This window comes from Brassica napus, chromosome A2 (genome assembly GCF_020379485.1).
Source record: "Brassica napus cultivar Da-Ae chromosome A2, Da-Ae, whole genome shotgun sequence".
Lineage (NCBI taxonomy): Eukaryota > Viridiplantae > Streptophyta > Magnoliopsida > Brassicales > Brassicaceae > Brassica > Brassica napus.
In genome coordinates this window covers 16,817,357-16,843,886 of record NC_063435.1, presented here as the reverse complement: position 1 = coordinate 16,843,886, position 26,530 = coordinate 16,817,357, and the positions used below count along the sequence as shown (strand labels likewise).

The following is a 26,530-nucleotide window of genomic DNA, read 5'->3' as shown; positions in this document are numbered from 1 at the left end:
ATGGCCGCGACTGAAGCTGCGAAGCAAGCTATCTGGCTTCAAGATTTGATGAGCGAGATTACAGGAGAGAAGATGGAGAAGACACTGATTCGTGTTGACAATAAATCAGCTATCGCATTAGCCAAGAATCCTGTGTTTCACCGAAGAAGCAAACACATCGCCAAGCGTTTTCATTTCATTCGAGAGAAGGTGGAACAAAACGAGATTGATGTGGAGCACGTACCGGGAACAGAACAGAAAGCAGACATTCTAACCAAAGCTTTAGCAAGAATCAAGTTCAAAGAGATGAGAGACATGATTCAAGTTCAAGACCTAAGCAAAGATGGTTTGAAGCTTAGAAGGGAGAATGTTGTGGATAAGCTTCAATAAAGATAGCTTAGGATTCAAGTTATTCATTAAGGAAAGTAGAATAACTTATAGATTAGGATAAAGATAAGATTCCTAGTCTCAATTGTATTAGGACAAGTTAAGAGCTCCTATATAAAGAGATCTATAATGTAAGTTGATCTCACAAGTTAAGAAAATAAATAAAAGGAAGGAACTGTTTTATATACTCTGTTTCGCATACACATACGATCTTTGGCGACTTTAGTTCTCATGTCTTCCATGATCGTTGTCACCACTCCAATACAGAAACACATGCCCCTTGTGACGGACTCTCTTGTATGATCGATGATTTGGAACAAAGGAGGATTGAAGTTAGGGTTTCCATAATCCATCTGCACAACTTGGGTCACATAATTTTGTTTAGAATATGTAATCCATAACTGAATTTTATAATTTTGTACTTGAATTATCAGTTTCTTTTAGTTTCAGTTTCTTGGGGCTTGAACTCCAACAACCTGTGCAGAATATGAATTTATCTTCGGCGTATATAAGGAGCTAACTAAATGAATTGAAAGCTTTCTTTTTGAACAAATATGTTTATATATGATGAGATTATTACTAAATGAATCTGGTGGGTACAATACAAGTACATGTAACTAAGTTTCATTTACAATCCACGAAAACAAAGAGCCTATTATATTAGTTACTAATATAATTAATATAAGTTTTACCCAAATACCGTATGACAAGGAGCTTTCTTCTCCATTTATTCTCTATATGGCCGATGATGTCTGCTTCTGCACACAAAACAGAACCAAATATGTCCTCCTCTGGTACTTCTCTAGTATACAAAATATACTTCACTTCTGAGTAGCTCAGTGTTCTGGCCCCAGGCTACAATTGACCAGTAACTGATTTCAATTTCTGCTGCAGCTGTAGATAAACACAAGACATGCTTGATGAGTATGGTTCAGGGATAAGATTAACTCCATGTGGGTTTTTTTTTTTAATTTTTGAGTTTCTATGACTAGCAATTTCTTTGAATCACTTGATGTTTAAAGGGAAGAGTAGTGTTAACTTACTCGGGTGTCTTTTGATTTCTCTTCTTCAAGTTCTTCTGTCAACTCTTTCATCCTAAAGAAATTGAACTTTTAGAGGCAATTAGTGAGGACTATACCACAACTGATCTCTACAAATAAAGGTTTGATTAGGAACGACCTAGCCCGAATTTCAGACATCTTGTTAAGCAGTAGCCTTTCCCTCTCGGAAGATGTTAGCTCAATAACCTGTCCAACACAAAGCAAAGAATGTCAAGCACGTGACTGCATAAGAGGTATATTCCAAGAACATCAACTTACAGCTCCATTGCTGTCAGATCCTCGAGGCAAAGGTGGCAACTTTCCATTTTGCGAACCTATTAACAAGGACGAGAGTTAAACTATCTGTCGCCATACATCAAACAAACAGAAAGGATTCACGTCTCTATCTTACCATCTGTTGCTTCACTAGCTTGTAAGCTGTTCAGTAGCTTAATAATAAGATCCTGAAGTTAAATTAAAGACAAAACAAAACTTGAGAGCTGTACAAATCAAAACAAACTCAATGTCTCAATGCAAATTTTCTTTTCCCCACACACCTGTTGTATTAAATTCTGCTGAAGCAGATTTTGAAGCTGAGGCATGATGAATGAGGGAGACACAGGATTACTTAACTCCTTGATGGGCTGACCCGTTGGCTGTTGCTGGGGAAAACAAGAATGTTATTGTTAGGAAACAGACATTCTGCTGATCAAGACAAGTCTTGTTGTAGTAAACTGACCATTTTAGATTCGAGTATCCAGTTCCCAACACTGGCAGATTTTCTGAGAGGGGATGCCTGCAAATTAAAGAGTATGAGTTTCTCAGGCAAGAAGAATCACCCTAAAGCAGGAAAAGGTCATATACCCACCCTTGCAAGATCTAAGTTTTCTGATGTTACTTGAAATCTTCCTTTGATTTGAACCACATTAGGCTTCGACTTGTCATCCATAGAATCACGGAAGCCTATTCAAGATGGACAACCACTCTTAAGTTCACTGCAACAAACATAATAAGCTGCATGCTGAAAATGTACTTCCTCACCTCCAGAAGATTTGATAGGAGCTGAAAAACTGTTTGCTGAAGCACGGTTAGGAAGATTCAGTGGTCCACTAAAGCTGGGTGCCCTCTGGGCCGATGGTGCTGGCTGGCGTTCACTCTCAGGCCTAGCAGATAGGAGGACACTTTCAAGTTGGATCATTTGAAATTTCAAAGAGAAAGGAGAAGAACATCTGATTGGTATAACACTGAGTAATCCAATAATCTTTAGAACAATAATTAGCTAATGGCAAACCTTAAATAGTAACCATGGCCCTTGTCTGAATCCGAATTAGTTAACAAAGTACCGGGTGAAAGTGGTCCACTTTGAGTTTGGCGTCTCACTGGCTCAGCCTTTCCCTGTGGAACGTTACACTTGGGACTAGGTGTTGTTTGTTCAGCAGAAGAAGCAGTTTGTTCCTCCACCTCAGGATTCAAATTTTTTTCCTTTGCTTTCATGTTATTATTATTATGCAACTGTTCGCCACAAAGTTCATCTTCTTCCCTACTCTCTGCTAGACTGACATCATCATCTAGCTATTTGCACAAAAAACAAGAATGTAACCACTTGATTAACTGATGGAAACCATTGGGTCACACTAGATATAATCAAAACATAGCTTACCAAAGATGCTTGTTCTTTCAAATCTTCAACATTGAAGTTCCACGCACTTACTCCTCTTTGGTATTCACTCTGACATGAAAAAGTAACTCTTTTTAGAAGCATTGTTGCAATTTTCGACTCTTGAGTCATACAAATTTCAAAACTTTTGTCACCTGTGATATAGCTTCCTGGTCAGCAGAGGCAATTCCTTTCAAAGCAAGCTGTGCAGCGTCCTTGGCCTGTCATTAGACAACTCTTATCAATCAGAGTCGAACAGGACGAGCAGCACAACAAGCTCGAAGAAGATAAAAGCATGCCGAACCTCAAGAGTTTTTACTCGTGTCCAGAGAGGTGGCAAATCAGCAAACAGCTTTTTGACACAAATCTCTGGAGGCTTTGCGTTCTTGAAAAATGAGTGTTTCAACAACTTTTCAGCGGTTGGCCTTTTTGTTTGGTCTTTCACCAGACACAATGCTACCATCTCTTTAAAGGACTGGGCTCAGCTAAACATCTTTTAATTAGAGCAAAGTCTTGCAAACGGAAGATAACATAAGAATCTACCTAGAAAGAACACAAGAAGTACCTTTGAGAACTTTTTGTCACGGTCATAATCAAGGCCAGGCGGCGCATTTTGAATAGTCATTAATAGTACCTGTTAAACGGGGGAAAAAGGAATAAGGTCTGTTCTCAAAACACATGAAAAGTATTGAATACCTTCATGGGGGGATATTTGGAGAAAGGTGCATGACCATGAGCCAACTCCAGAGCAGTTATTCCAAAAGACCAGATATCAGCCCTGTCAGGAAGATACAGAATAAGACCAAACCAACCAAAAGCTTTTATTTTCTAAAGATCTTTTTTTTAATATATATTTGAGAAAAGATAGTCGATTTGGGTCTGAAACAATCGCAACACTCACTTGGAATTGTATCCACTTCCTGGCTGCAAGACTTCGGGAGCCATCCTACAAACAGAAACAAGATATTACTTGTTCAATCATCGAGTAGAGAGAAGGCTAATGAGACCAAACTGAAGAAAACTACAATAACCAACCAGCATGGGGTACCAACAAATGTGTTTCTTGCACGTTGCCTATCTCCACTGTCAAACAAGCACGCAGAGACACCAAAATCACCTAGCTTAACCTCCCCAGTGTTGTCAAGAAGTATGTTTCCAGCCTAACAAAACAAAAGAGGGGTTTTCAATACATATATAGTGTGAAACAATTTCAAGCAAAGCTAAGCTGACCTTAACGTCTCGATGAATATGCCCTTGTCTATGAAGATAATCAAGAGCTTTAAGTGTTTCTTTCAGCATAGAACATATAGCAGACTCTTCAAACCCATCTGGATACGCTGCCTTCATGAGGTGTAAGCAAGAGCCCTGAGCCATGAACGGCATGACGACCCAGAGGTGATGGTCAACAGCAAACGAACAAAACGACTTTATAACGTTGGGGTGATCTATCAAACTCATGGTCTGCGCCTCCCTCCTTATATCATCCTAGTGAAAAAACAAAAAACAAAAAAAACAGATTACAATACGAGGCAGCTGAAGGCATAAGGAGATCGGTAAGAGACGGACCAGATTGGAGTTGCAGCGATCGAGATCCAAACACTTGATAGCGACGACTTGTTTGGTAGGAAGATAAATTGCTCGATGGACAACAGCACTAGCACCGTACCCAACTTCTTCCATTAGCTTATAGTCTTTAGGGTTCACAGAGAAACCTTTCTTCTCCCCACCGCTCCACATCTTCTTACCACCAAATCAGACTCCTTCTTCACGGAACGATGACGTATCGAAGAAATAAAGGAAGAGGGAGTACAAGTACTTCTACTCTAGAGCCAGACCAAACCGAGACTCCATTGATATCTCTCTTTTGTTATTTTTTTTATTTATTTTTTGTTAGTTTCTCTTTTTTTCTGTTTCTTTCTTAATGGTTTATTTCGGGCTCGGCTCGGCTTCTAATCGAAGTTGACCACAACTAGAAATTGAGATTGGGAATTGCTGACGTGGCAATATTTAAGCCATTAAGATCATGACACGTGACTATGGTGAGAAGATTGACGCATCCACAACTTTATCTTTGTGTTTGGGCTACCTATGTCTCTCAGCAGTGACATTGACCATTGACTAGTGACTTTGGTTGGCGTTGAATAAAGATGAACGTATCCTTTGTCAACGATTTAGGATACATATTCATGGAATTATACTTTGCTTTACTAAACCAAAAAAAATATCAATTACAAAATTTGTTTTTGTAATATAATCTAAGTCAATAAAATTTGTTTTTGTGATAGTTTATATTACACCTATTATAAACTATCACAAAACCACATATCTAAATAATGTTAAAAAGGTATTTGCCGCGATTTCGCGAATAATAATGTCATAGAAAAATATATGTTATGTTACCAAAGGTAAATTTTAATATTTTGATGATAAAAAATTTCAGTATATATTTTGTAGAACAACTGTGAGTTTAAGATTGTTCAACAATATAATCTAAGTCAATACAAATATTTCTCTTGAATAGAAGTAATATTAAAATTGGTTCAGTTAATTGGTCCTAGGAATATTTTTATTTTGTTTTAACACGTGAAAAATGAAAAACATTCTCGCCTTAGAAAAAATATTTTTGTACAGTTCCAAGAAAAAGGTTGGAGACTTTTATAACACGTAAAAAATGAATAATTTGCTGATTTTTTTTACCTATGTTTCTTTCATTTTTTTTTATTTTTTTCAATTTATTTTAAATTTGTTTTAATTATTATTTTATGTGTGTTTTCAAAAGATTTGAAAAAAATAAATAAAATTTTAGAATTATCAACTATTAAAATTTTACAATCTTTTAAGATTTTACCTATGAAAGTTCGTGTAGCCAAAAATCACTTAAATAGATTATTTTTTAATAGATAATATAAAGTGTGATATAATTTTATACTCCCTCTGTTCCTGAAATAAACATTTTATTGAGTATCCACGCATATTAAAAATATAATAAATGTTTAAAATTAAATTAATTGTTTATTTCATTATACATTTTCTAATAACCAGCAACCAATTGTATTTAATCAATTCAAATATTTTCAATTAATTTTTCTTAAAAACATACAATTTATCAACATTAATTACTAAAAGTACCTTAAAATTCTAGAAAATCTATTATTTTGGAACAAAAAATAACACTAGAAAATCTTACTTTTAGGAACAGAGGGAATATGATTTATAAATCCTTATAAATATACATTTATAGAATTATAAATATATTTATAATCATCTACAAACAATTATTTATAATTTTATAAGCTTTTGTGGTTCACCTTATATACAAATCTTTGATTACATGACTTATAATACAATCTACAACTAAAAGATAATTTTTTATATCTTATTAAGGTAATCCAATATAAAAGTTTAAGCTATTTGATTTTAGAATTACTTTTTATTTTAGAAATTGATAATTATAAAAAAAATCCCAACAACACTATAATAATCTTTAAAATTTCACCTATAAACGTAGTAACCAAAAGTCACTTAAATGAATTTTTAATATATAATAAAAAGTGAAGAATATTTCAATATGATTTATAAATTATTATAAATATACATTTATACAGTTATAAATTCATTTAGAAGCATTTACACACAATTTTATAAAAAATATATAAGTCTTCTAAATGAATTTATAAACGTTTATAAAAGATTTAATAAAAGTCTTATAATTGATTTAGAAACTCTAATAAAATGATTTGTAAGTCATCATAATTTTTTTTAATGTATATAAGTAATTTCAAAATCTGTATAATTGGTTTAAAATCATGTGTGGGCTTTTAAAAACATAAAATATCAAATAAATCCTTACATACAAATCTAATTCTTTATATAAGAATTTTCAACCATTATATTTATTTCTATAAAAATATATTAAAGTCTTTTATACAGTAGTAAATAAATTATTTTTTAAAAATAAAAAATTTTGATGAAACATTGTAAATTATTTCTATAATTCTGCAATTAGTTACCATAAATCCTCTATATATTAATCATGGAGCATTACAACATGTTTCGTAGTCACGTGTCATCACGAGAATGATTCTTAGAATTGTTAGAAAAATAAGTTAGTCCATATAAACATATACTATGCTTTTTATTAAACTAACTATCAAATTAATTAGTAATATATAAAAGAATATTTTTACTTTCCTTAAATAACAGCTACAGAATTACCTAATATGGTTAATATATATATGCCAATTAATGATTATGAATAATACATATTTGATAACAATTTTTCTAACCTCTTTTTTTTAATTTTATACTATTAAAAGAAATTAAACAATCACATTAAGCATATAATAAAAAATTATATTTTTTCTCATATGTTATATTTTGATTTTTTTCAACGACTATAAATTACAAAAAATTGTAAAAGTCTCACTCTGAAAATTTTGTGATCAATGGTTTGACTTTTTTTTTTGTTCAAGCAAGATACAAATGAACATATATCGTAGGGGTGGGCGTTCTGATACACGTTCGGGTTCGTATCGGGTATTTCAGTATAAAGGTATAAAACCAATTCATGTATTTCTACACTTCGAGTCGGGTTCATGTATTTATGTTCGGGTTCAGATATTTTGGGTCGGGTTCAAATATTTAAATTTTGAAGAAAAAATAAATAAATTATTTATTGTTTAAGTTTTTTGTATTTAAAATATATTTTAACATGACTGGTTTTCTAATTTTTAAAAGATTAAACTATTAACATGTTTGAAGATAAAACTTTAAAAATAGAAATACACTAATTTAGTTGTTGTTTTGAAATTTTTGATACAATTTTTTTTAATGCAAGAAACATGAGCTTTGATAATATCAATAAACCCCTAAAACCCCCAAATTAAGTATATACTTATCATACCTGAGAATATACGTGAATCTAGTCATTCTCCCAACTGTTAACAACCTCAAAACAAACCAATCGATCAATAACCTTGCTCACCAATTCATTTACTGCTTTAAAATCCATAAACCAATTAATCTAGCCTATTTCAAAAACCATAATCTATTGTGTAATCCTAGAGTCTATGTGGATTCGATCTCTAAGTATTACATCTGAACCTCTTATTTGAAAGAGTAATTCACTCTTTAGAGTAATTTGAGTGATATCACACATAATTAATATGTAAAGTTAAAAAGAACAATGTATATATTAGTTGATTTTGTTTTGAACAACTTATTAATTAAGTATTGTAAATTTGATTGTAATGCAGACAAAAAGGTTGGTAATCTTTACGTGAATATTAAATAGGTTAGCCAAACTTTTTTTTTGTGTTGTTCATAATTACAAATATACATATGAATAATAGTTGATTCCATGTGATTAACAATAAACATAAATTAAGAATATTTGATTATATGTGCTTAACAATAAACTAACAATAAATATACAAATAATAGTTGATTCTATGTGTGCCTAAATTAATTTATTTTTTTATAATAACAATTTCTATTATTTTAAATAAATAATAGTTTTGAAATATGTTATATACCTGCATTTATTAAATTTAATTGTACTTTAATGAAATGTAGTATGTCATCTAACCGGCAAATAAATACAAATTATGGAAGAACAAAAAATTCAAGTCGTCCTACAGAAGCATCAACTCCTCATACGAAAACAACTTTAAGAGTAAGTTTTGACTATATTTACAAAATTTTAATAGTTATGGTTTTTAAATTCTATAAATTAACTACTCTTATAATTTTAAAATTTGTAGACCAAAGACAAACACAAATGGTCATAGATACAAGAAAAAACATTAATTCAGTTGTTCGACGAAGCACTTTCCAGGAATAATTATATTCTTAAAAATCCAAGTGCCAACGGTAGAGAGTATATGGTAGATAAGTTCAACCGAGCCTTCAACATGAATATAAGGTATGGTTCTTAAAAAAAAAGCAAGCTTGATGAATTCAAAAAAAAATATAAGGGATGGAAGAATCTTATGATTTATATTGGTATCTTGGTTGATCCTGATATATCTATGATATATGCATCTGACACATAGTGGAAAGAACGTGAAAATGTAAGCACACAAAATCTTTATATTAATAAAGATATAAATATAAATATAAACATATGTCAATATTTAGGTTCAAATTAATATGATGATTTTAAATTTTTAGGGATGCAAATTAAGAAAAAGTTTGAACCGAAAACCGCCAGAGTTTTCGGATGTGAAGGTACGATGTCTCGCATTACACGATGTACACTCACAATCTCAACATTTTGTACGTCAAAGAAGGAAATAGCTAACTAATAGACGTGGTGTTAATGAAGAAGGTGATGATGGATCTGACACTGATAGTGGTGGCATCCCACAAACACAAGAAGAAGAAGAAGTTGTGTATCGCGTTTAATTGATGATGATACACATCCTTTGAATGAACACACCAATGAAACGGTACAGCATCCTGGCCGCAGAAGTCTTCAACGAGGAAGACAAAATTCACAGTCAAGCATTAGGCGTGGAAGTGGCTCCCAAAGATCTGGAGAACACTCACGGCTTCCTATAAGAAGTGGAAGTGGTTCAAGTGGAGGTAGAAGAAGACAATTTTTTGAAACAACTATACAAGACACTATAGCTGGATATACAGAGTTTCAACGTCAAAGTTTACAACAACTTCATCCATGTGCTTTTGACCAAGAAAACTATGATGAATGGAAAAATGCAGAAGAAATATTTCTTGCTCTAAACATTTCCAAAAGGAAGATTTTACTGGACATGTCTTAATACTCTTAAAGAGTTAATATTTTGGCGTAACTATTTTCTTGATATAGCTGGAAGCATCGATGAAGATAAGTTACAATTACTGGAAGCTATGGCTGGTGTTTCACGTAACAACGAAGATGTGCCAAAACAGTTAGGTGCATAACAATCATTTGGAAGTTCATATGGTCAACAGTGGGGTACACCACCAACTGCTCAATAATGGGGTACCCCACCATTTTTTCAGCAATAGGGCACACTACCAAACGCTCAACAATGGGGCACACATCAAAATGTTTCACGATGGGGAACACCACCTAATGCTCAACAATGGGGTTCATCCCAACCAACCCAACAATTCGGACCACCACAAAATGTTCAGCAATGGGCACACCACCAAATTCTCAACAATGGGGGACACCACCAAATTCTCAACAATGGAGCATACGGGCAAATTTTTCATAGTGGGGTACATCACCAAATGCTTCACAGTGGGAAACACCACTAAATGCTTCACAGTGGGGGCTTTCACCAAATACTTCAGGGTGGGGGATTTCATCAAACTTTCAACAAGGCGGACTATCGAGGACGAATCCAACAAATGTTGAATATGGATTTTCAGTTGGTGGTGAAGAAGAAAGTGTGAGGAATACTCAACAAGAAAATAATACAGAAGTGGAAACTTCACCAAATGATAATTCTGGTCATATTTCTCATACACCTAGACCAGGAGGTTTATTCAACATATGGAGAACATCTATAAATATAAATGAAAGTCACCAAAATTACTCAGAAGACAAAGATTAATTCTTTGATAGTGTTTTTTGTATTGTAGCTTATGTTGTAAAATATTGATATATTTTTAGTCTTCTAATCATTTTTATTCGGTTAATATAGTTTATATTTACTCATGGCTTATTTTATTTCATGTTTAAAATCTCAGGCTTTTCGTATATGCCAGTTACAAGCACAAGACATACACAACCTAAGTTACGAAGAGAGAATTGAACTGTGAAATTTGGAAAATGAGCAGTTTGCAGAGTTACTTATCCATCCAACATTGACTTACTATCATTGCTATTTTGAAAGGGGACCAGTGCAAACTGATAAAGGTTTAGGATGGAGAAATATTTGGCGACGAGTACAAGAAGATGATGCTGCTTGTCTTCGGTTATTACGAATGTCACTGTTGTGCTTCTTCTCATTGTGTAATGTACTATAAACAAATTATGGTCTTAAACCAACACTTAATGTAAGTATTGAAGAAAGTGTGGCTATGTTTCTACATATATGTGGGCATAATGAAGTTCAGAGAGATGTTGGTTTGAGATTTGGCCGAAACCAAGAGATGATTCATAGAAAATTTATGGAAGTTCGTACGGTGACAAAACTATTGGCATGTGATTATATTAGAACTGCAACAAGACAAGAGCTAATGCGAGTTCTTGAAAGACTGCACTCTGATCGAAGATATTATACTTTTCCAGTGGATTCGTGGGAGCAATGGATGAGACTCTTGTATGCGTAATAGTGGAGCCTGAGTTACAAGGAATGTATTAGAATATACATGATAATTCATCTTTCAACATCATGGCAATCTGTGATTTAAATATGTTATTCACATATATATGGAATGGAACACTAGGATCTTGTCACGATACTGTTGTTCTAGCAATGGCACAACAAAATGATTCTTAATTTCCTTTGCCTCCACAAGATAAATATTATCTCGTTGATTCAGGCTATCCAAACAAGCAAGGATTTTTAGCCCCATACAGATCATCACGAAATGGAGTTGTGAGATATCATATGTCTCAATTCAACTCTGGTCCTGCTCTTATAAATAAAAAAAGAACTATTCAAACGGTATCATGCGTCTTTGTGTTCTGTTATTGAGAAAACTTTTGGAGTTTGTAAGAAAAATGGAGAATTCTATCTGATCCAAGATACAAAATATACGTACAAAAAAGAGTGGTAATGGCTACAATGGAATTACATAACTTTATCAAAACATTAAACTACCCGGATGAAGATTTTGCAAATACAACACTAGATACGAGACTGAACAACAGATGTTCAGAATGTGACTTTGTTGATAGAGAAGAACTTGATGCGGCACAAGGAGAACAAATGGCACAAATAAGAGATAATATAGCACATATCTTGTGGAAAAATCAAAATAGTCGATGATATTTTTATTGTATTTTACTTTATTTTTTTATTTTATATATGTAACTTAAATATTTAATTCATATAAATTTGATATTTAAATTTCTAAATTATACTAAAAAATTACAGCAATAGCAACGCTAAATAGAACTTTTTAATTATATTCAGTGTATTCAATATATATTTTATCATTTTATTATTTTTCAAATACTTTTTAATTGTTCAATTCCACAAACTATATATTTTCACCAATCAACATAATTCTGCACCGTTTATTCTACTAAAACTGCACTTGTCCTGCAAATCGCACGAACCGCAGTTGGACCGCACCGCACTACAATTCGGCACCGCTTTTTTTTTTACCAAAACTGTGGTTACCATTCAGACCCATAATATTTCATGAGTGTTTCCAATCTACGTTTTTGTACAATAGGAAAAACAATTAAATAATTTGACATTTTCGGTGGTGATTTAGTAGAAACGCTTTTACATTTTATCAAAATTTGCTCATCCTATTGTACCACGTCTAAGTTTGCTTTTTATCTTCTTTTTTTCTCTTTTTTACTGGATCTTTCTTCCTCCTTTCTTTTTAATTGGATCTTACCCTAAGTCTCTTTGCACTGGACGAATCTACATCAATTTAGATCCACTATGTCCACTCTTAAAGCTTTTTAGCCACTCTTGAAACAATGAATATCCACAAAATTGACTCAACAACAGTAAATGTCTATAAAAATTGTGTTTACCTATCAATTGCACATTGAAAGGTTGGACTCTAAAAAATCAATTTGAAGCTTCTCTCACATAAACAAACGCATGCTGAAAGTAAAAATGAAACAGTTAAAACAATACACAATTTTGTGTCAAACGAAGGGTTGCAGAGATAACATGTAGATGAATCCATGGATTCTCCTTAATGCCTCGTCGAGACTCCATTATCTTAACCCTTGAAAATTGCGCTGAGAAAACCAGTTAATGAAGCGTTTACACTCTTGCTTTTCCAACAGGAGTAGCTACTACATCCTAACTCAAATCTGTTTTGAATTTGGTGCCCAAAGATGGGAAAGAGCTCAGAGACGATTATGACCGAGGAATTTTCATGTCTTTACTTGGAGAATAGAATTAGGGTATTGAGATTAAATAAGGAGTGTATACTTTTCCTAATCTACATTCAATCAATTGAGAGTGTCTCTGTCGTTTGTCTAAAAAATTCTAGAAATATATAAAAATAGCGACAAAACTTTTGTGGAGGATGAGGGAAGATCGTGGTTTATGTCTTAAGGTTAGTGGAAAGGAAAATGTTGTTGTAGTTTTTTTTTGGGAAATTTGCCAAATATGATCCCGAACTTGATTTTAAACACAAAAGTATATCCCAACTTGAATTAAATGAAAATAATCCAAGGCTAGTAAAATTATAAGTAGCCTCTTATGACCAAACAAAAAAACATAATATACTTTTACGAATATAATCTATGTCTTTCATATTGTAGATCTTAAAAGTAATTTATAAATTATATTAAAAATAGTTTGATGGGAAAAATTGAAATCATGTAACTATAAACATTTGTAAATGATATAAATTAAAATATAGTAAGATTGAAACGTTTTCAACACAGATGAGTGAATGTAGTGAGTCATAGTATTCTTTGGTTTAGGGTTCGGTAACATATGTTGTTGTATTGTTTGTATTTTTAGGGTTAGATTTTGGAAGCATATTTTTTGAAAAATTAAAATTTATCCTATATGTGTTTAGTTTCATGTATATTAAGCACTTTCAAAGTTTATTTTAAGTTTAGTGAATTTTTTATTTTCTATTTTGTTAGTTATTTAAGTTTAGGGTATAAATTTAGAGTCTAGAAGACTTCCTGGAAGTATTCTTGGCGAGTAACATTTTTAGAGACATGAGAATTTCAGGAAGTATTCTAATAGAAGACTTCTCTGAAAGTTTTCTGAATCGAAAATATTTATCCTAAATAAATTTTTTGTCTCCATATATAGAGAAAATGTATACATTCTATCTCTTCCTCTCAAATGGCTGCAACGAAAATATAATGATTCTAACTAAAACTCTCAAACCTCTCTCTAATCTCTTTGAACTTGGATACATCAAACTTTAAATGAATTTTTCTTTTTTTTGTCTCATCTCACTAATTTATTTTGTTTTTGCATTTTTTTTATCACATGGTTCTCATCTTACACTCATTTAAAGGTAAATCTATAAATTTTGGATATCTATTTTTTTGTTCTATAAAAGTAGATATATATAATCTTCCAAAGCCATTTGAATGTTTTTGGATATGCAGGTTTTTCACATCTGGGCCAGACTCTGGAAGACTTCTGTAGGTTTTCTTGGAAGTATTCTAAAAAAATCTGACTTCTTGGAAGTATACAAAATTGTTATGAAAGAGGAAACATGGAAGAAGAGTCCATCATATGACTTCCAAGAAGCTCTTACCTTTTTTCCAAATTAACACTTTTCAACCGCTTTCTAATCTCTTTGAACTTATAAACACTAAAATTTATATCAATTTTTCATTTTTTTTGTCTCATATCTTTCTCAATAGTTTATCTTGTTTTTGCAGATTGTTTTATCACATGATTCTCATTTTTCACTCATTTAAAGGTAAATCTACAAATTTTGGATATCTATTTTTGTGTGTTTTATAAAAATAAAACTATCTAATCTTCCATTAATTTTCTCTATTTCGAAGTCATTAAAACATTTTTGGATATGCATGTTCTTTAGATCTGTGTTTGGATATGCATGTTTTTCAGATTTGAATCTGACTCTGAAGACTTCTGGGAAGTTTTCTCGAAATTCTTCTAAAATATAATGCACCAGAAGACTTCATGGAAGACTTCCTGGAAGTCTTCCGACGGGTCTTCTCTCATGTATCCTCTTTTATAACATATTTGAGCGTTTTGGTAAGTTTTCATGTCTGATATTTCCTCAATAGGTAACTTTTTGTTGCATAAAGCTATTTCCTTTTTTTTTTCAAACTAAAACTCTCTAACCTCTCTCAAATCTCTATGAACTTGGAAAAACAAAACTTTATATCAATTTTTTATTTTGGTCTCATGTCTATCTAACCTCTCTATGACCTCTTTGAACGTTTTTCGATATGCAGGTTTTTCAGAATTGAATCAGATTTTGGAAGCCTTCTCGGAAGCCTTCTAAAATATAATGCTTCTAACAGAGTCTTCTAAAACATAATTCCCTAGGAATCTTCTCCCATGTCTAGTGGAGTCCAAATTTATCTTTGTGGAGGAATAATCTCTAACTCCATGTGTAATAGTTATATTTATGGCATATTTTGTGATTTATGTGTGTACTCTTTTAGTTGTGAATTCTTTTGTAAATTTGAAAAGATATTAATGAATTTTTTTAGTAAATATTTTCATGTTTACAATATTATCTTGCCAAAAATACTTGAATTTATTGAAGTTATTGATACAACTTCAACAGCAAAACAAAATAACACAAAAATTTTATCAAATATACTAAAACTAAAGGAGAAGACTTCTAAGAAAACTTAGTCAAATTCACAAGAAAATCAAACATTAAACATGTAGCACTTTCACTAGAAGTCTTTTGGAAAATCTTCTAGGAAGTCTTTGGAAGTCTTCTGGGAAGTTTTCCATGAAGTCTTCTGGGAAGTTTTCCATGAAGTCTTCTCGGAAAACCTAAATTTTAAGCGGGAAAATAAAATATAAGCGGGAAACTAAAATTTACGCGGAAAACTTAAATTTGAAGTAAAAATTAAAATTTTAAATCTCATCAATATACATGAATTAACAAGAAAATGTTAAAAGGCCTTTAAAGTGTTAGAGAAAATAAAAGTTTATTAAACATTGACGTAGAAGACTTCCACATAAGTCGTCCGCCAAAATAGGTCTTCCATTTAGGTCATTTTTGCAATTGAAAATTTACAAAGGAAGACTTCCATAGAAGTCTACTCTACATCAGACTTTTTTGGAAGTCTTCGTTTGTAAATATCGGCTTACTTTTATTTTTGAAAAAGATCTCAAAAATAACATAGAAGACTTACTGGTAATCTTCTAAGATAAACATGTTAGTTTTGACCGAATTATGTCAGAAATTTAACTTTTTCTAGAACACTTACATGGACGTCTTCCACCAGAAAAATAAAACTTAAATATTACATTTAATTGACGACTTCCATGTAAATTGTCTCAGGTTACTTTTGCAACTGAAAAATAAAAATTAAATATTTAATTTTAATTAGACGACTTCCATGTAAGTCTTCCGGCCGAAGAATTACACGGAAGTCTTCTGTGATAACCAAGGTTTGACCAGAATTTAGGAGTAAAATTCTGGAAGACTTTCGTGTAAGTCGTCTTCTGGAAGACTTAAATGTTAGTCGTCTAATTAAAATTAAATATTTAATTTTTATTTTTCAATTGCAAAAGTAATCTAAGACGTCTTTCATCGGCAGTGAGAAGACTTCCACCAAGAGTTCGGAAGACTTACATGAAAGTCTTCTGATGGAAGACTTTCGTGTAAGTCATTTAGAGAAAGTCAAACTTCTGACACAATTCGATCAATTGCAAAATTAACTTGTTTATCCTAGACGACTTACAAAGAAGTCTTCTCTGGTATTTTGAGTTTTTTTGCTAACAAAGAAAAGTTGCAAGACTTCGAGAGAAGTCATCTCTAAAAACACACATAAAGTCAATTGCAAAACTAACATCTGCATTGACCAGAAGACTTTCGTATAAGTCTTCTACGACCAGAAGACTTACACGAAAGTCTTCTGACGAACAAATATGGAAAAAATCAATTTCATACTTTCAACCAGTGAGATAACTTGATTTGCTTCTCCTAATACACAGAACTTCACCACGAATCAGACCCACTTGTTAATGACCAAGAATCATGAGTTGGAACTTTACAAAGTTTAGAATCAAAATCTTGTTTTTTTTAATGAATTTAGAGAGAAAGTGAAAGAAATGTAGTTTGTGTGCATAAGAAATGAGATATGAAGAGTTAAAATATAAATTTTGGTGCATTAAGAGCTTCAGATGGTTGTTCATAGTGTGTTGGTGTATTGATGGCAATGATAATATTGTAAATACTTGATGAAGATAAGGATGATAAAGTAAAACACTCATTAAAAAAATGTAATAGTATATTCGTAAATAATCCATACTTCAGGGGTGAATAGGGCAAATAAAAATTGCAAAAAAATCATGGGTTAGTTTTATGTTTGACTTTTTGTTTTGAGTCATATTTGAAAAAAAAACTTTTTCTAAACCATTTTTGGTTTTAATTGTTTTTTCTCAATTTTTTAAATAAGAATTATGTGTTAAATTTTGATTGGTGAGTTGATTTGTGCTTTAGTATACAAAAATTTATGACTATTAGGCTGAAACTTTTAATCGGGTTTCACCCCATTCCAATTATGCTAAAACGAGGGATTGACACATACATCAAATTGAATTGAATTGAATTGATTTTCAACTAAACTTAACTAAATTTAAGCTGAACCGAAGAAAAAAAATAGTTCAATTTCAGTTACAACATTTCAAAGCCTCACTACCAAATTATCATGGGGCGAAAACAAATCTCCTACTAATAGATTTATTTTTTCAATTTATACACAACACTGCTACTAAGCATATGAGAACGAAAAATTGATGCACATGCCCAAACTTCAGAGCTACAAATGCTTTTGTCATGTCTCAATTGAATTGAGTCGCAAACGCGTTTTAAGTGTAAAATGGGCAACCTTCAACAACAATACCTGCGGCAGTTGGACAGGAGGCCAAAGGACAACCATCGAGTTCATTTCCCCACCAATCAAAACTCACATTCTCAAACCCCAAACACATATAAAGCAAAACACCCATAATGCTAAACCAGCATCCAGTGCTCCAGACAAAACATAATTATACCTTTGCCATAGATTTGGTCTGTACCTAAACACAACAAAGCCAGAGAAAAATCCGGCAAGAAGCCATGACGTGTAGTTCACGGTTGTAGCGGATGGCATCCAGCGTATCGAACTTATTAGAATCGGCATGTTTACAAGCTTGATCCACTCCTGTCTAGGGAACATTCTTGAGGCCAACAATACAAGAATTGGGGCAATAGCGCCAACGAGGAAGAACCAGTTAACGGATTTGTATAAACCAAGATCTCCAAAGATTCTATGCGGACCAATAAGTCCCCATATCACGGATGCATCGTAGAAGACTTTATCGTGTGGACATGTCCAAACTGAATTAGAATTACATATGTCTGGGATGGTCTCCAGTTGCCACCAAGCCGTTACGAGGTACACCAAACATGAGAGGAGTGTTCCAACAATCTGAAATAGATCATAAATAGATCATATATGAGATTATAACTTGTAACATTAAAATGGTATAATATAGTTGAAAATATAGATAGTAACCTGCGCCATGAACATGATTCTAGGTGGAATCTTCATGTAATGACCGAGTTTGAAATCTTCGAGAAATAAGACGGCTTGTTTCATGCTTATGTATCCATATACTTTAAAGCACATATTTGCCACAGGGTATCCTGGATAGATATATCCTATGATATATTCTGTAATAATGTTCAATCCTGGAGCCTAGGATCCAGAAATTGACATAGTTATAATCAATATCGTTTTTCAGCATGTGGAAATGACGTCTTGGTACATAAAATTTGAGAAGCCTCTTATTAAAACATATACTCGTCCTTTATGTTATTGGTTCTAAATTTAAAGTGGGTGGTGATCTAGTGGTATTTAAGACTCACTAGTTCAGCTTTATTTTTTTTTCTTTAATAAAATGCTATTGTTTTACCTGGTTGGTGATAGCGGTGAGAATACCAATAGGAAGTGTAAAGATAATGGCGACTGTACATGCCAAGAGAACACCCCACCATGGCAACTGAAGTTGGTCTTTGTAATACTCACAAGCAAAGATTGTGACTCCAATATTAATAGCGAGAATACACCAAAACCACCACTCTGGTACTTGCTTGTACCTTTGCATTAGCCTTGTATGTACGTCCATTTTCTTCTCTTTGAAACTGTCCATACTTTGTTCCCATATTTCCCTGAAAAAAAATCCACTGAAAACATTAACAAAAGGAAGCAAAACTATACATGTCGAAAATTCAGACATAGACGTAGAAATTTATGATTGCTTTAATATATAATGTAATGTTGGAGGTTATACCTTCCATGAAATAGAGCGACATGCATGATGGTAGAGCTTAGAGCGGCAAAGCCAATACCATAACTAATGGCGAAGAAAGTGCAAAGATACAAAGGGCCTTCACGTTCGTAAGCTTGAAGGTCAAGGTGGAAATTGGAATCTATAATGGATGCGATATTGTACTTTGAACCTTCGTTTGTGAAAAGAGAGCTAGAAAATAAAGGGAAGGTCTTGGCTTTGTACACATCGAGCCAATAGCATATAGGTATCAAGACGTAAATAGCCAACACAAATCCCACACCCACATTAACCGTTGCAAACCTGTTAAGAAAACATATGAAGCACATTTCTTGTAATACTGAACTAACCTGAATTTAAACCAAGATCAAACCGAATGCCCATGAATTTATGAATTGGCATTCGGTTTGAGTTTCTGGCTTAGTTCATTTTGAGAGTTCATGAGAGTAGACCGGAGTGAGTTAGGGGTTAGGACTGACCATGGACTAGCGAGTGGACTACCCAAGTAAGAGGAAATGGTTGACCAGTCGAGTCCTATGGCTCCAATACCTAACCCGTGAAGACCAGACCCTATCTGTTGGGCCATGACTGATGATGGAAAGAACCAGCAAACCCACGACAATGACGTTAACATTTGAAATAAATATCCCGGAAACACATAATACGCGAAACTGCAAATAAATGCTATCAAGAAGAACTGTGTACGTGTCAGCCCTCCTTTAGCCCGTTCTTCTTTCTCGTGCAATGCTCTGTTATTTTAGCCGTACACAAAACAATTTAGATTACGTTTTATTGACATGGACTTGGGGGAAGTAATCCAGTTGGAATCTACAAATTATTGATAGAAAAAAAATATCATTCATTGTTATTAGTTGAGAAACATTACAACATTGTTTTGTATCCACGTATCATCATGAGAATTAAATTCAGAATTCTTAGAAAATATGTTGGTCCATTTTAACTTATATTATACTTTTTATTAAACTAACTATTAAATTGATAAATAGTGTACAAAATAATTTTCTCGCACTTTCCTTAAATAAAAACTACGGAATTACGTAATATGGTTAAAGTATATATGATAATTAATGATTATAAATAATAAATATTTGATAATAATTTTGGTATCTTAGCTCTTTTTGTTTAATTTAAATTATTAAAAGATATTAAACAACCACATTAACCATATAATAAAAAAAATTTAATTTTTTCCTATATGTTATATTTTAAATTTTTAAAACGACTATAAATTACTAAAAACATTAAATGTCTCACACTAAAATTTTGTGATCAATGGTTTAACTTTTTTTAGGTAATAACAAGATACAAATGATCATAAATCGTATGAATACGAAATCTCATTTACTAGACATTCATATTATATATTAATGTAGTTTAAAATTAAACTATATAACACAGGAAAAATACTTAAATATGATAATTTTGAAATTTGTATTGAAAAATATTGAAACCTTAATATTTTAATTTTAAAATTTGCATTCAAAAAATCGCACATTTGAAATTTTGTGTTTATCACATGAGTATAAATTTTCAATAAAAATATTTATATTAAAATATACTATATATCTATGTTCATGTTATTGAAATTTAGTTATATACTATATAAAATAAATAAACTGATTATTTTGATTTATTTACGAAAAAATATCGTAAATAAACAAGATGTATTATTTATTTTTATGTGTTTACCCTAATTTAATTATATACTGAATACATATAAATAATAATAGATAAAAATTATAAAATTATAATATTCATCCCGTGCGGATCTTAAGCTAGTCTACTTGTATTGCTTAAACCACGTATATATAAATAAATAGTTCTTGTCTTTGAAACCAGATAGCCACAAAAATGTCACTATTATACAATTATAAATTTCAAAGACAAATTCAGTAAAACTATACAATAAATAACATAAAAATTGGATCCCATATTCCCATGTGTGCTTTTACCTTTTATTAATCTGTACTCTTGTGTTTATAAATGAACTTTATAAAAACTTAATTCATTTACTTTACAAAGTTATATACCCAAATAAAAACCTTGGTTATCAAAATTGTTTTTCATAATATATCGAGGTTTTAAATCTTTTGTATTATTAATAAATGTAAAAACAGTTTTAAAACCTTGGAAATACCCTAAAATAACACTAACAAAGTTTTTATCACAAATATAGACTCTAAAAATTAAAATGACCAAAATATTTTATTAAAGAGGTAAATATACACTTAGGCCAACTCTATCGGAAAGTATCTTTAAAACAGGTTCCAATATCAAAAGTAATAATAGTTTAATCATGTGTAATTTTGGAATTAAAAAAGTTAACCATTCAGAAGTTGCCAAATGACACTTGGACGATTAGCTCCATTTTAAGAATTCAATCTACTCTCTTTTGCTTTTTTTTTATTATTTAATATTTTTTTGTTTTAAAAATCTAAGTTAGAAGCTGCCAATGTACGTGCTTTTATATTCTTAGGGTTAACTAATATAAACCTTAGGGTTTAAAATTAAGGGGTAGAAATTTGAGTTTTAGGTTTAAAATTTATAAAATAGAAAATAAATATTAAAATTTTGAAAGTAAAAATTTTAAAAATAGTTTCAAAAAGTATTTTCGAATTACAAAAAAAAATTCAAAAAAAAAATTTATAAAAAAGTTCGAATTTGAAAACATATAATCTAAAACTATAAATTTATTTTTTATTTATTTTATCTAGGGTATTAGTATCTTTTTACCTATTAAATAAAACATTTTGATCATTTTCCTCTTTGTGATTTATTTTTGGGACCAAAACTTGAAAATAGTTTATTTATGAAAATTGCCCTAAATTATATTGGAGGGAATTGAATATATTATCTTCTACTTACTATAATATAACTTATATGTCACGCGATAATATATTCAACACAGCTTTTTTTTAAAGATATTATCTTCAACACAGCTTTTCAAGCGATAACTTATATTATCTTGGAATACATTTTTTCCATCGTTTTCAACACAGCTTTTTTTAAAAAGGTCCAAAAACACACTACTAACCTAAAGAGAGAGACTTGAACAAGATTCGCCGGCCACCACATCGCCGCCGGTTCAACAAGATATTTCCTGAATATTCCGGCCCAACCAAACCCTAACACCTAAACAGAAATCACTCTTAATCTATCAGAAACAATAATTCGATCCAATTCCAAACTTTTTTTTTTTTGGTAAAGAAATGGAAAGCTTAAAAATACGAACTTGGGTGGTAACTTTAACAATGAAAGAGACGAAGAACGTCATGTTCTTCATATAATACGCCTTCACAACAGTGATGATGTGAATTGCGTAAACAGATCCAGCTCCGGCGTTAGCGAAAATAGTGATCAACACATGCTCTTTCACATTAAACGGGCCTGACGTTAATCAAAGAAAAATAGATAACAACTTCTTACAATCTAACCAAAATGGATAGATTGATCCAGGTTACTATCTCTTTATTCTTTTCTTAGGCTACCTGGATTCAACGTGAATTCCCATTTTGACCCCTGGAGGAAGACTCTGTCCGTGATTTTAGCCGCCATGAGACGCCCGAGAGGTACGACGGCGATTTGCGCGGAGATGGCGGAGATTACAAGAGGCTCTCTTCTGTACCAGAAGAACTGATTGAGAAACGACAAGAGGATGCAAGAGATACTTCCTAAGAACCACATGCGGAATGTTAGGACAGGTAACGAATGGTCGTCTGTCGTCGGAACCGTGAGTGCTACTTCTCGGATTGGAGAGTTCTCTTCTTCTTCTTCTGCTTCTTCCTCGTTGCTGGAGACTGGTGTTTCCTCTGTGGTTTCGCATGATGAAGACGATGACGCCGACGATGGGTTTGTCGGATCTTTGGCTTTTGTTACTGTCAAGAAATGTTTGTTAGTATTTCGTTATCCATTGAGGAACTGAAATTATAAGAAAGATTAGAATTTGTAATTACGCAGAGGAAGAACTTGTTCTGATTCTTCCATGTCTCTGTTTCTTCTTCTTATTGTTCTGTGTTCCTTTTCTTCTTCTTGTTTTTATATATTTAAATCTGACAAGCTTTAGCTGCCTATGTTCTAAACGTGCTTTTGAATAGTCTGCTCATTTTTAATGGTTTATGGACAATATCTAAATTACAACAAAAATCAATCATACACCTTTTCATGTCAACTAATTTTTTTGGTAAGTTGGAAACGCGTCATCATCCAACAACAACTTCTACATCTCTGAAAATCAGGTCTTTAGATTGAGAAGGTAGATCAATTCTACGGTGTCGAAACTATCTTCACCAACTTTAAACAGTTTGTTTCAGAGCCTATTCGTAATTATTAAATTAGTGCCTCAATTCTACATGTAAACCGCGTAATTATTAAACCACATCTTGTAGTTCCGGTGAGGTCGACGGATGATATGCATGGCGAGTCAAGATTGGCTGGTGAAGGTCGTCTGCCACGGCGAACTTCACGGCTCCGGCAAAGTTCACAGAGGTTTCTTTGGGTCGCGCTCCCCATCGCCTTCATGTGGTTGCCGCCAGAGTGGTTACAACTGACCGGGTGAGCTCGAGATACACATTATTGAAGGCGGTGAGCAAGCTCCAAAGAAGGTGACGGCGGATGCTAGGGGTCGGCTGAAAAGTCGCTAGATCTAGGGTTTTGCTTGGTTCCGGTTTTCTGTTACAAAGATTTGACTGGGATTGTTTTAGAAGATTTTTGAATTGATGACAACAAAAATAGTGTAAAACTTAGATATGTCTCATCTTAAAAATTAAATTTTGCTACATAGGAGCTTTCTCCAATATTATTAGGAATGATCGTCAATCAACATCATATCTGAACAAACTTTAAGAGAATGAAAGACTTCTTCATCTGTATGTAACCATTAAGGTAACTACATGAAACTCTTTGCTAACATTTTTGTTTATAAGAGCTTATTAGTTATTTTACCACACTTATTAACTTCATGTTTTAAGTTGCAGAGAGGAACATACACATTTCCCCTTGCGGAATCATGCAAGATAGTTAAGGGTGTCAAAATGGATAAACCCACCAAACCAATCCATACCCAAATGGATTGAGTAGTTTATGGATCATGAGTTTATCCAACCCATTAATTAAATGGATTGGGTTAAACCATAGCCCATATAAATTAATGAGTTATTGGTTTTAATGGGTTTGACCCATCAACAATACTATTAATAAACATTATTTAAAAATTTATTATATTACAAGAAAATTATCATTAACTTATTAACATTTAAAAACAAAAAATGCTACTCAGAAATTAACAAATTATATAATATAACTCATCAAAATATTGACAAAATATATTTAATACAATAATTCAAACTCCAAAAATCAAAACTAATAATATTGCAACATAATCCAAAACTCTTTAAATGAAAGGTTCTGCGAAACAACAAGTTTTGAAATAAGCACAAACATATGACCATAATGAAATAAGCACATATGAACACCAACGGTCCTTAGCAAAGTTCAGACACTTGTGTGATTGTGATGTCCACTGGCTCAGTTGGTTTGTATGTACTCGCAAACACTGGTTGCTGAAATAAGCTAAATAAAAAGACGAGGTCAATCTTTATTAATCACAAAAATGCATAGCGTCCAGGGAGAAACTGATAAGAAAGAGCCACACAACATAATCATTCTTTTCCTAGACTTTTAAGATAGCCATTGGGTTAAATGAATAGAGACAAAGTGGTCATAACATGAAAGGAAAAGAAAAGAAAAGCAAAACAGAGCTAGATGCATATCAGGAATGGTGTACCATAGAGTAGAGTGCTTAAGCTAATTCTTCACCATTGGGGAGCTCGAGGTAAACCTGAGACAACAATGTGAATTCAAAGCCTATTAATATCCCACAGAGGGACAATTACAAAGAGAAACTTAACCAGGTGAAAAGAACGGTTCTTGAAGTCATCATAGTAATCAACGCCAAGAATCTATTTCTCACACTCATCAACAAAAACACTAAGCTAAAGGAACCAAAACCAAGAACTTATCTAATCTATTGAGAATTTATTAAACAGAAAGGCAACGTGTTAGAGATCAAGAACAATAAATGAGACTTACTCTGGTGGATGCGTGATCACGTCTTCCACATCAGTTGGACTCGATCTAATTACAACAGTCTCACCTTCGCCATTATCATCTACAATTTCACAAGACAATAGTGTTACACTTTTATACACAAGATCAGTTTATAAGACAAAAGAATGTATACCTTCATCATCAAGCATCTAACCATATATCCAAGACCGAGTACACAGTAGAGCTTGGACATTACTAGGCAACAGTCGACTCCGATATTTGTCTATCACACGAGATCCAATACTAAATAAAGATTCAGATGCCACAGTGGTGATGGGGATGCTAAGGATGTCCATTACCATGTATGTAAGTGCACCAAAGCGATTTCTGTTCTCTTTCCAATAATGCAAAACCTTCAGATCAGGATGATTCCTCATATCTAACTTTGGATCTTCAAGATACATATCTAAGGTTGGCTTTCCTTCTTCCATATAATCTGGAACATCATCTAGTTCAAACAAATCCTGTAACATTTGAAATTTAAGAGGTTACTATATAACCAACAAAAGTTTTCCTTCTTCCATATAATCTGGAACATCATCTAGTTCAAACAAATCCTGTAACATTTGAAATTTAAGAGGTTACTATATAACCAACAAAAGTTGAATCAATAACTAAACTAACAACTTACATCTCGCACGTCCAAGATCCCTCTTCCTCGTTTTGCAACACGGGAATTAACACTAGAAGAACTCACAACATGAGTCAAAGGAAACGTTTTCCTATATTCTTCGAAGAGATCATAAAGCTTCTTCTTGAGGTGTTTTATTTTTTCTTATGAAGTAAATGGATCAAGTTCATCGTAGCAACGCTTCAAAAGCATGAAATTCATCCTAGGATCCAGAACAGCACCCATTGCAAGAATAACACTATATTGCTCCCAATACTTATCGAACTTTTTTCTCATCATAAAAATCATGTCTCGGATGACACTATCATCATTGTTCCTATTAACTTCCAATAGACACTGAATTTTCCAAATATGTCCAAAATATAAGTTGGACATTGAGTAGCTTGTCCCGGACATTAGAGTGGTAATGCAATAAAAAGGCATTAAAAGCTCATGAATAATCTTTGCCCTCTTCCATTCTTGACTAGAAAGGTAATGCTTGTAGGCTTTATCAACTACTTTAAACCTATTTAAAGCACGCTTGTACTTCAAGGCTTTCTCAAGCATCAAGTATGTCGAGTTCCATCTATGTTGAACATCCAATGACATAACC

General features: G+C 32.5%; 1 protein-coding gene and 2 pseudogenes across 2 annotated transcripts; 1 reads left to right on the top strand and 2 right to left on the bottom strand.

Moving 5' to 3' along the window:
- Positions 1-907: 907 nt before the first annotated feature.
- On the bottom strand, positions 908-4,998 carry LOC106401325 (serine/threonine-protein kinase BLUS1-like). Of its 2 annotated transcripts, none has more exons than XM_048758460.1 (19): positions 4,630-4,998; positions 4,294-4,548; positions 4,099-4,223; positions 3,965-4,009; positions 3,760-3,841; positions 3,629-3,697; positions 3,368-3,538; positions 3,219-3,284; positions 3,067-3,135; positions 2,698-2,978; positions 2,448-2,569; positions 2,275-2,369; positions 2,146-2,202; positions 1,964-2,068; positions 1,819-1,870; positions 1,686-1,741; positions 1,546-1,613; positions 1,410-1,461; positions 908-1,260 (listed from the first exon to the last, which is right to left on the bottom strand). In XM_048758460.1, exons 1-19 carry the CDS (start codon positions 4,798-4,800, stop codon positions 1,222-1,224), a joined length of 1,980 nt encoding a protein of 659 aa, XP_048614417.1. In that variant the 5' UTR covers positions 4,801-4,998; the 3' UTR covers positions 908-1,221. The 2 variants fall into 2 exon arrangements, with proteins under 2 accessions (XP_048614417.1, XP_048614421.1); XM_048758464.1 differs by having other exon boundaries at positions 1,964-2,062.
- Positions 4,999-9,099: 4,101 nt separating this feature from the next.
- LOC106398737 lies at positions 9,100-12,282 on the top strand (annotated as a pseudogene).
- Positions 12,283-17,458: 5,176 nt separating this feature from the next.
- On the bottom strand, positions 17,459-23,399 carry LOC106402290 (annotated as a pseudogene).
- Between the last annotated feature and the right edge of the window lie 3,131 nt (positions 23,400-26,530).

What these genes read in the sequence shown, in the direction of transcription:
- LOC106401325 (XM_048758460.1), bottom strand. Translation starts at nt 4,800, where the DNA reads ATGTGGAGCGGTGGGGAGAAGAAAGGTTTCTCTGTGAACCCTAAAGAC. An exon ending in GGAAGTGGATACAATTCCAA is followed by an intron (nt 3,842 to 3,964) that starts GTGAGTGTTGCG and finishes TCTTCCTGACAG; the next exon opens with GGCTGATATCTGGTCTTTTG. An exon ending in GGATACTCGAATCTAAAATG is followed by an intron (nt 2,069 to 2,145) that starts GTCAGTTTACTA and finishes TGTTTTCCCCAG; the next exon opens with CAACAGCCAACGGGTCAGCC.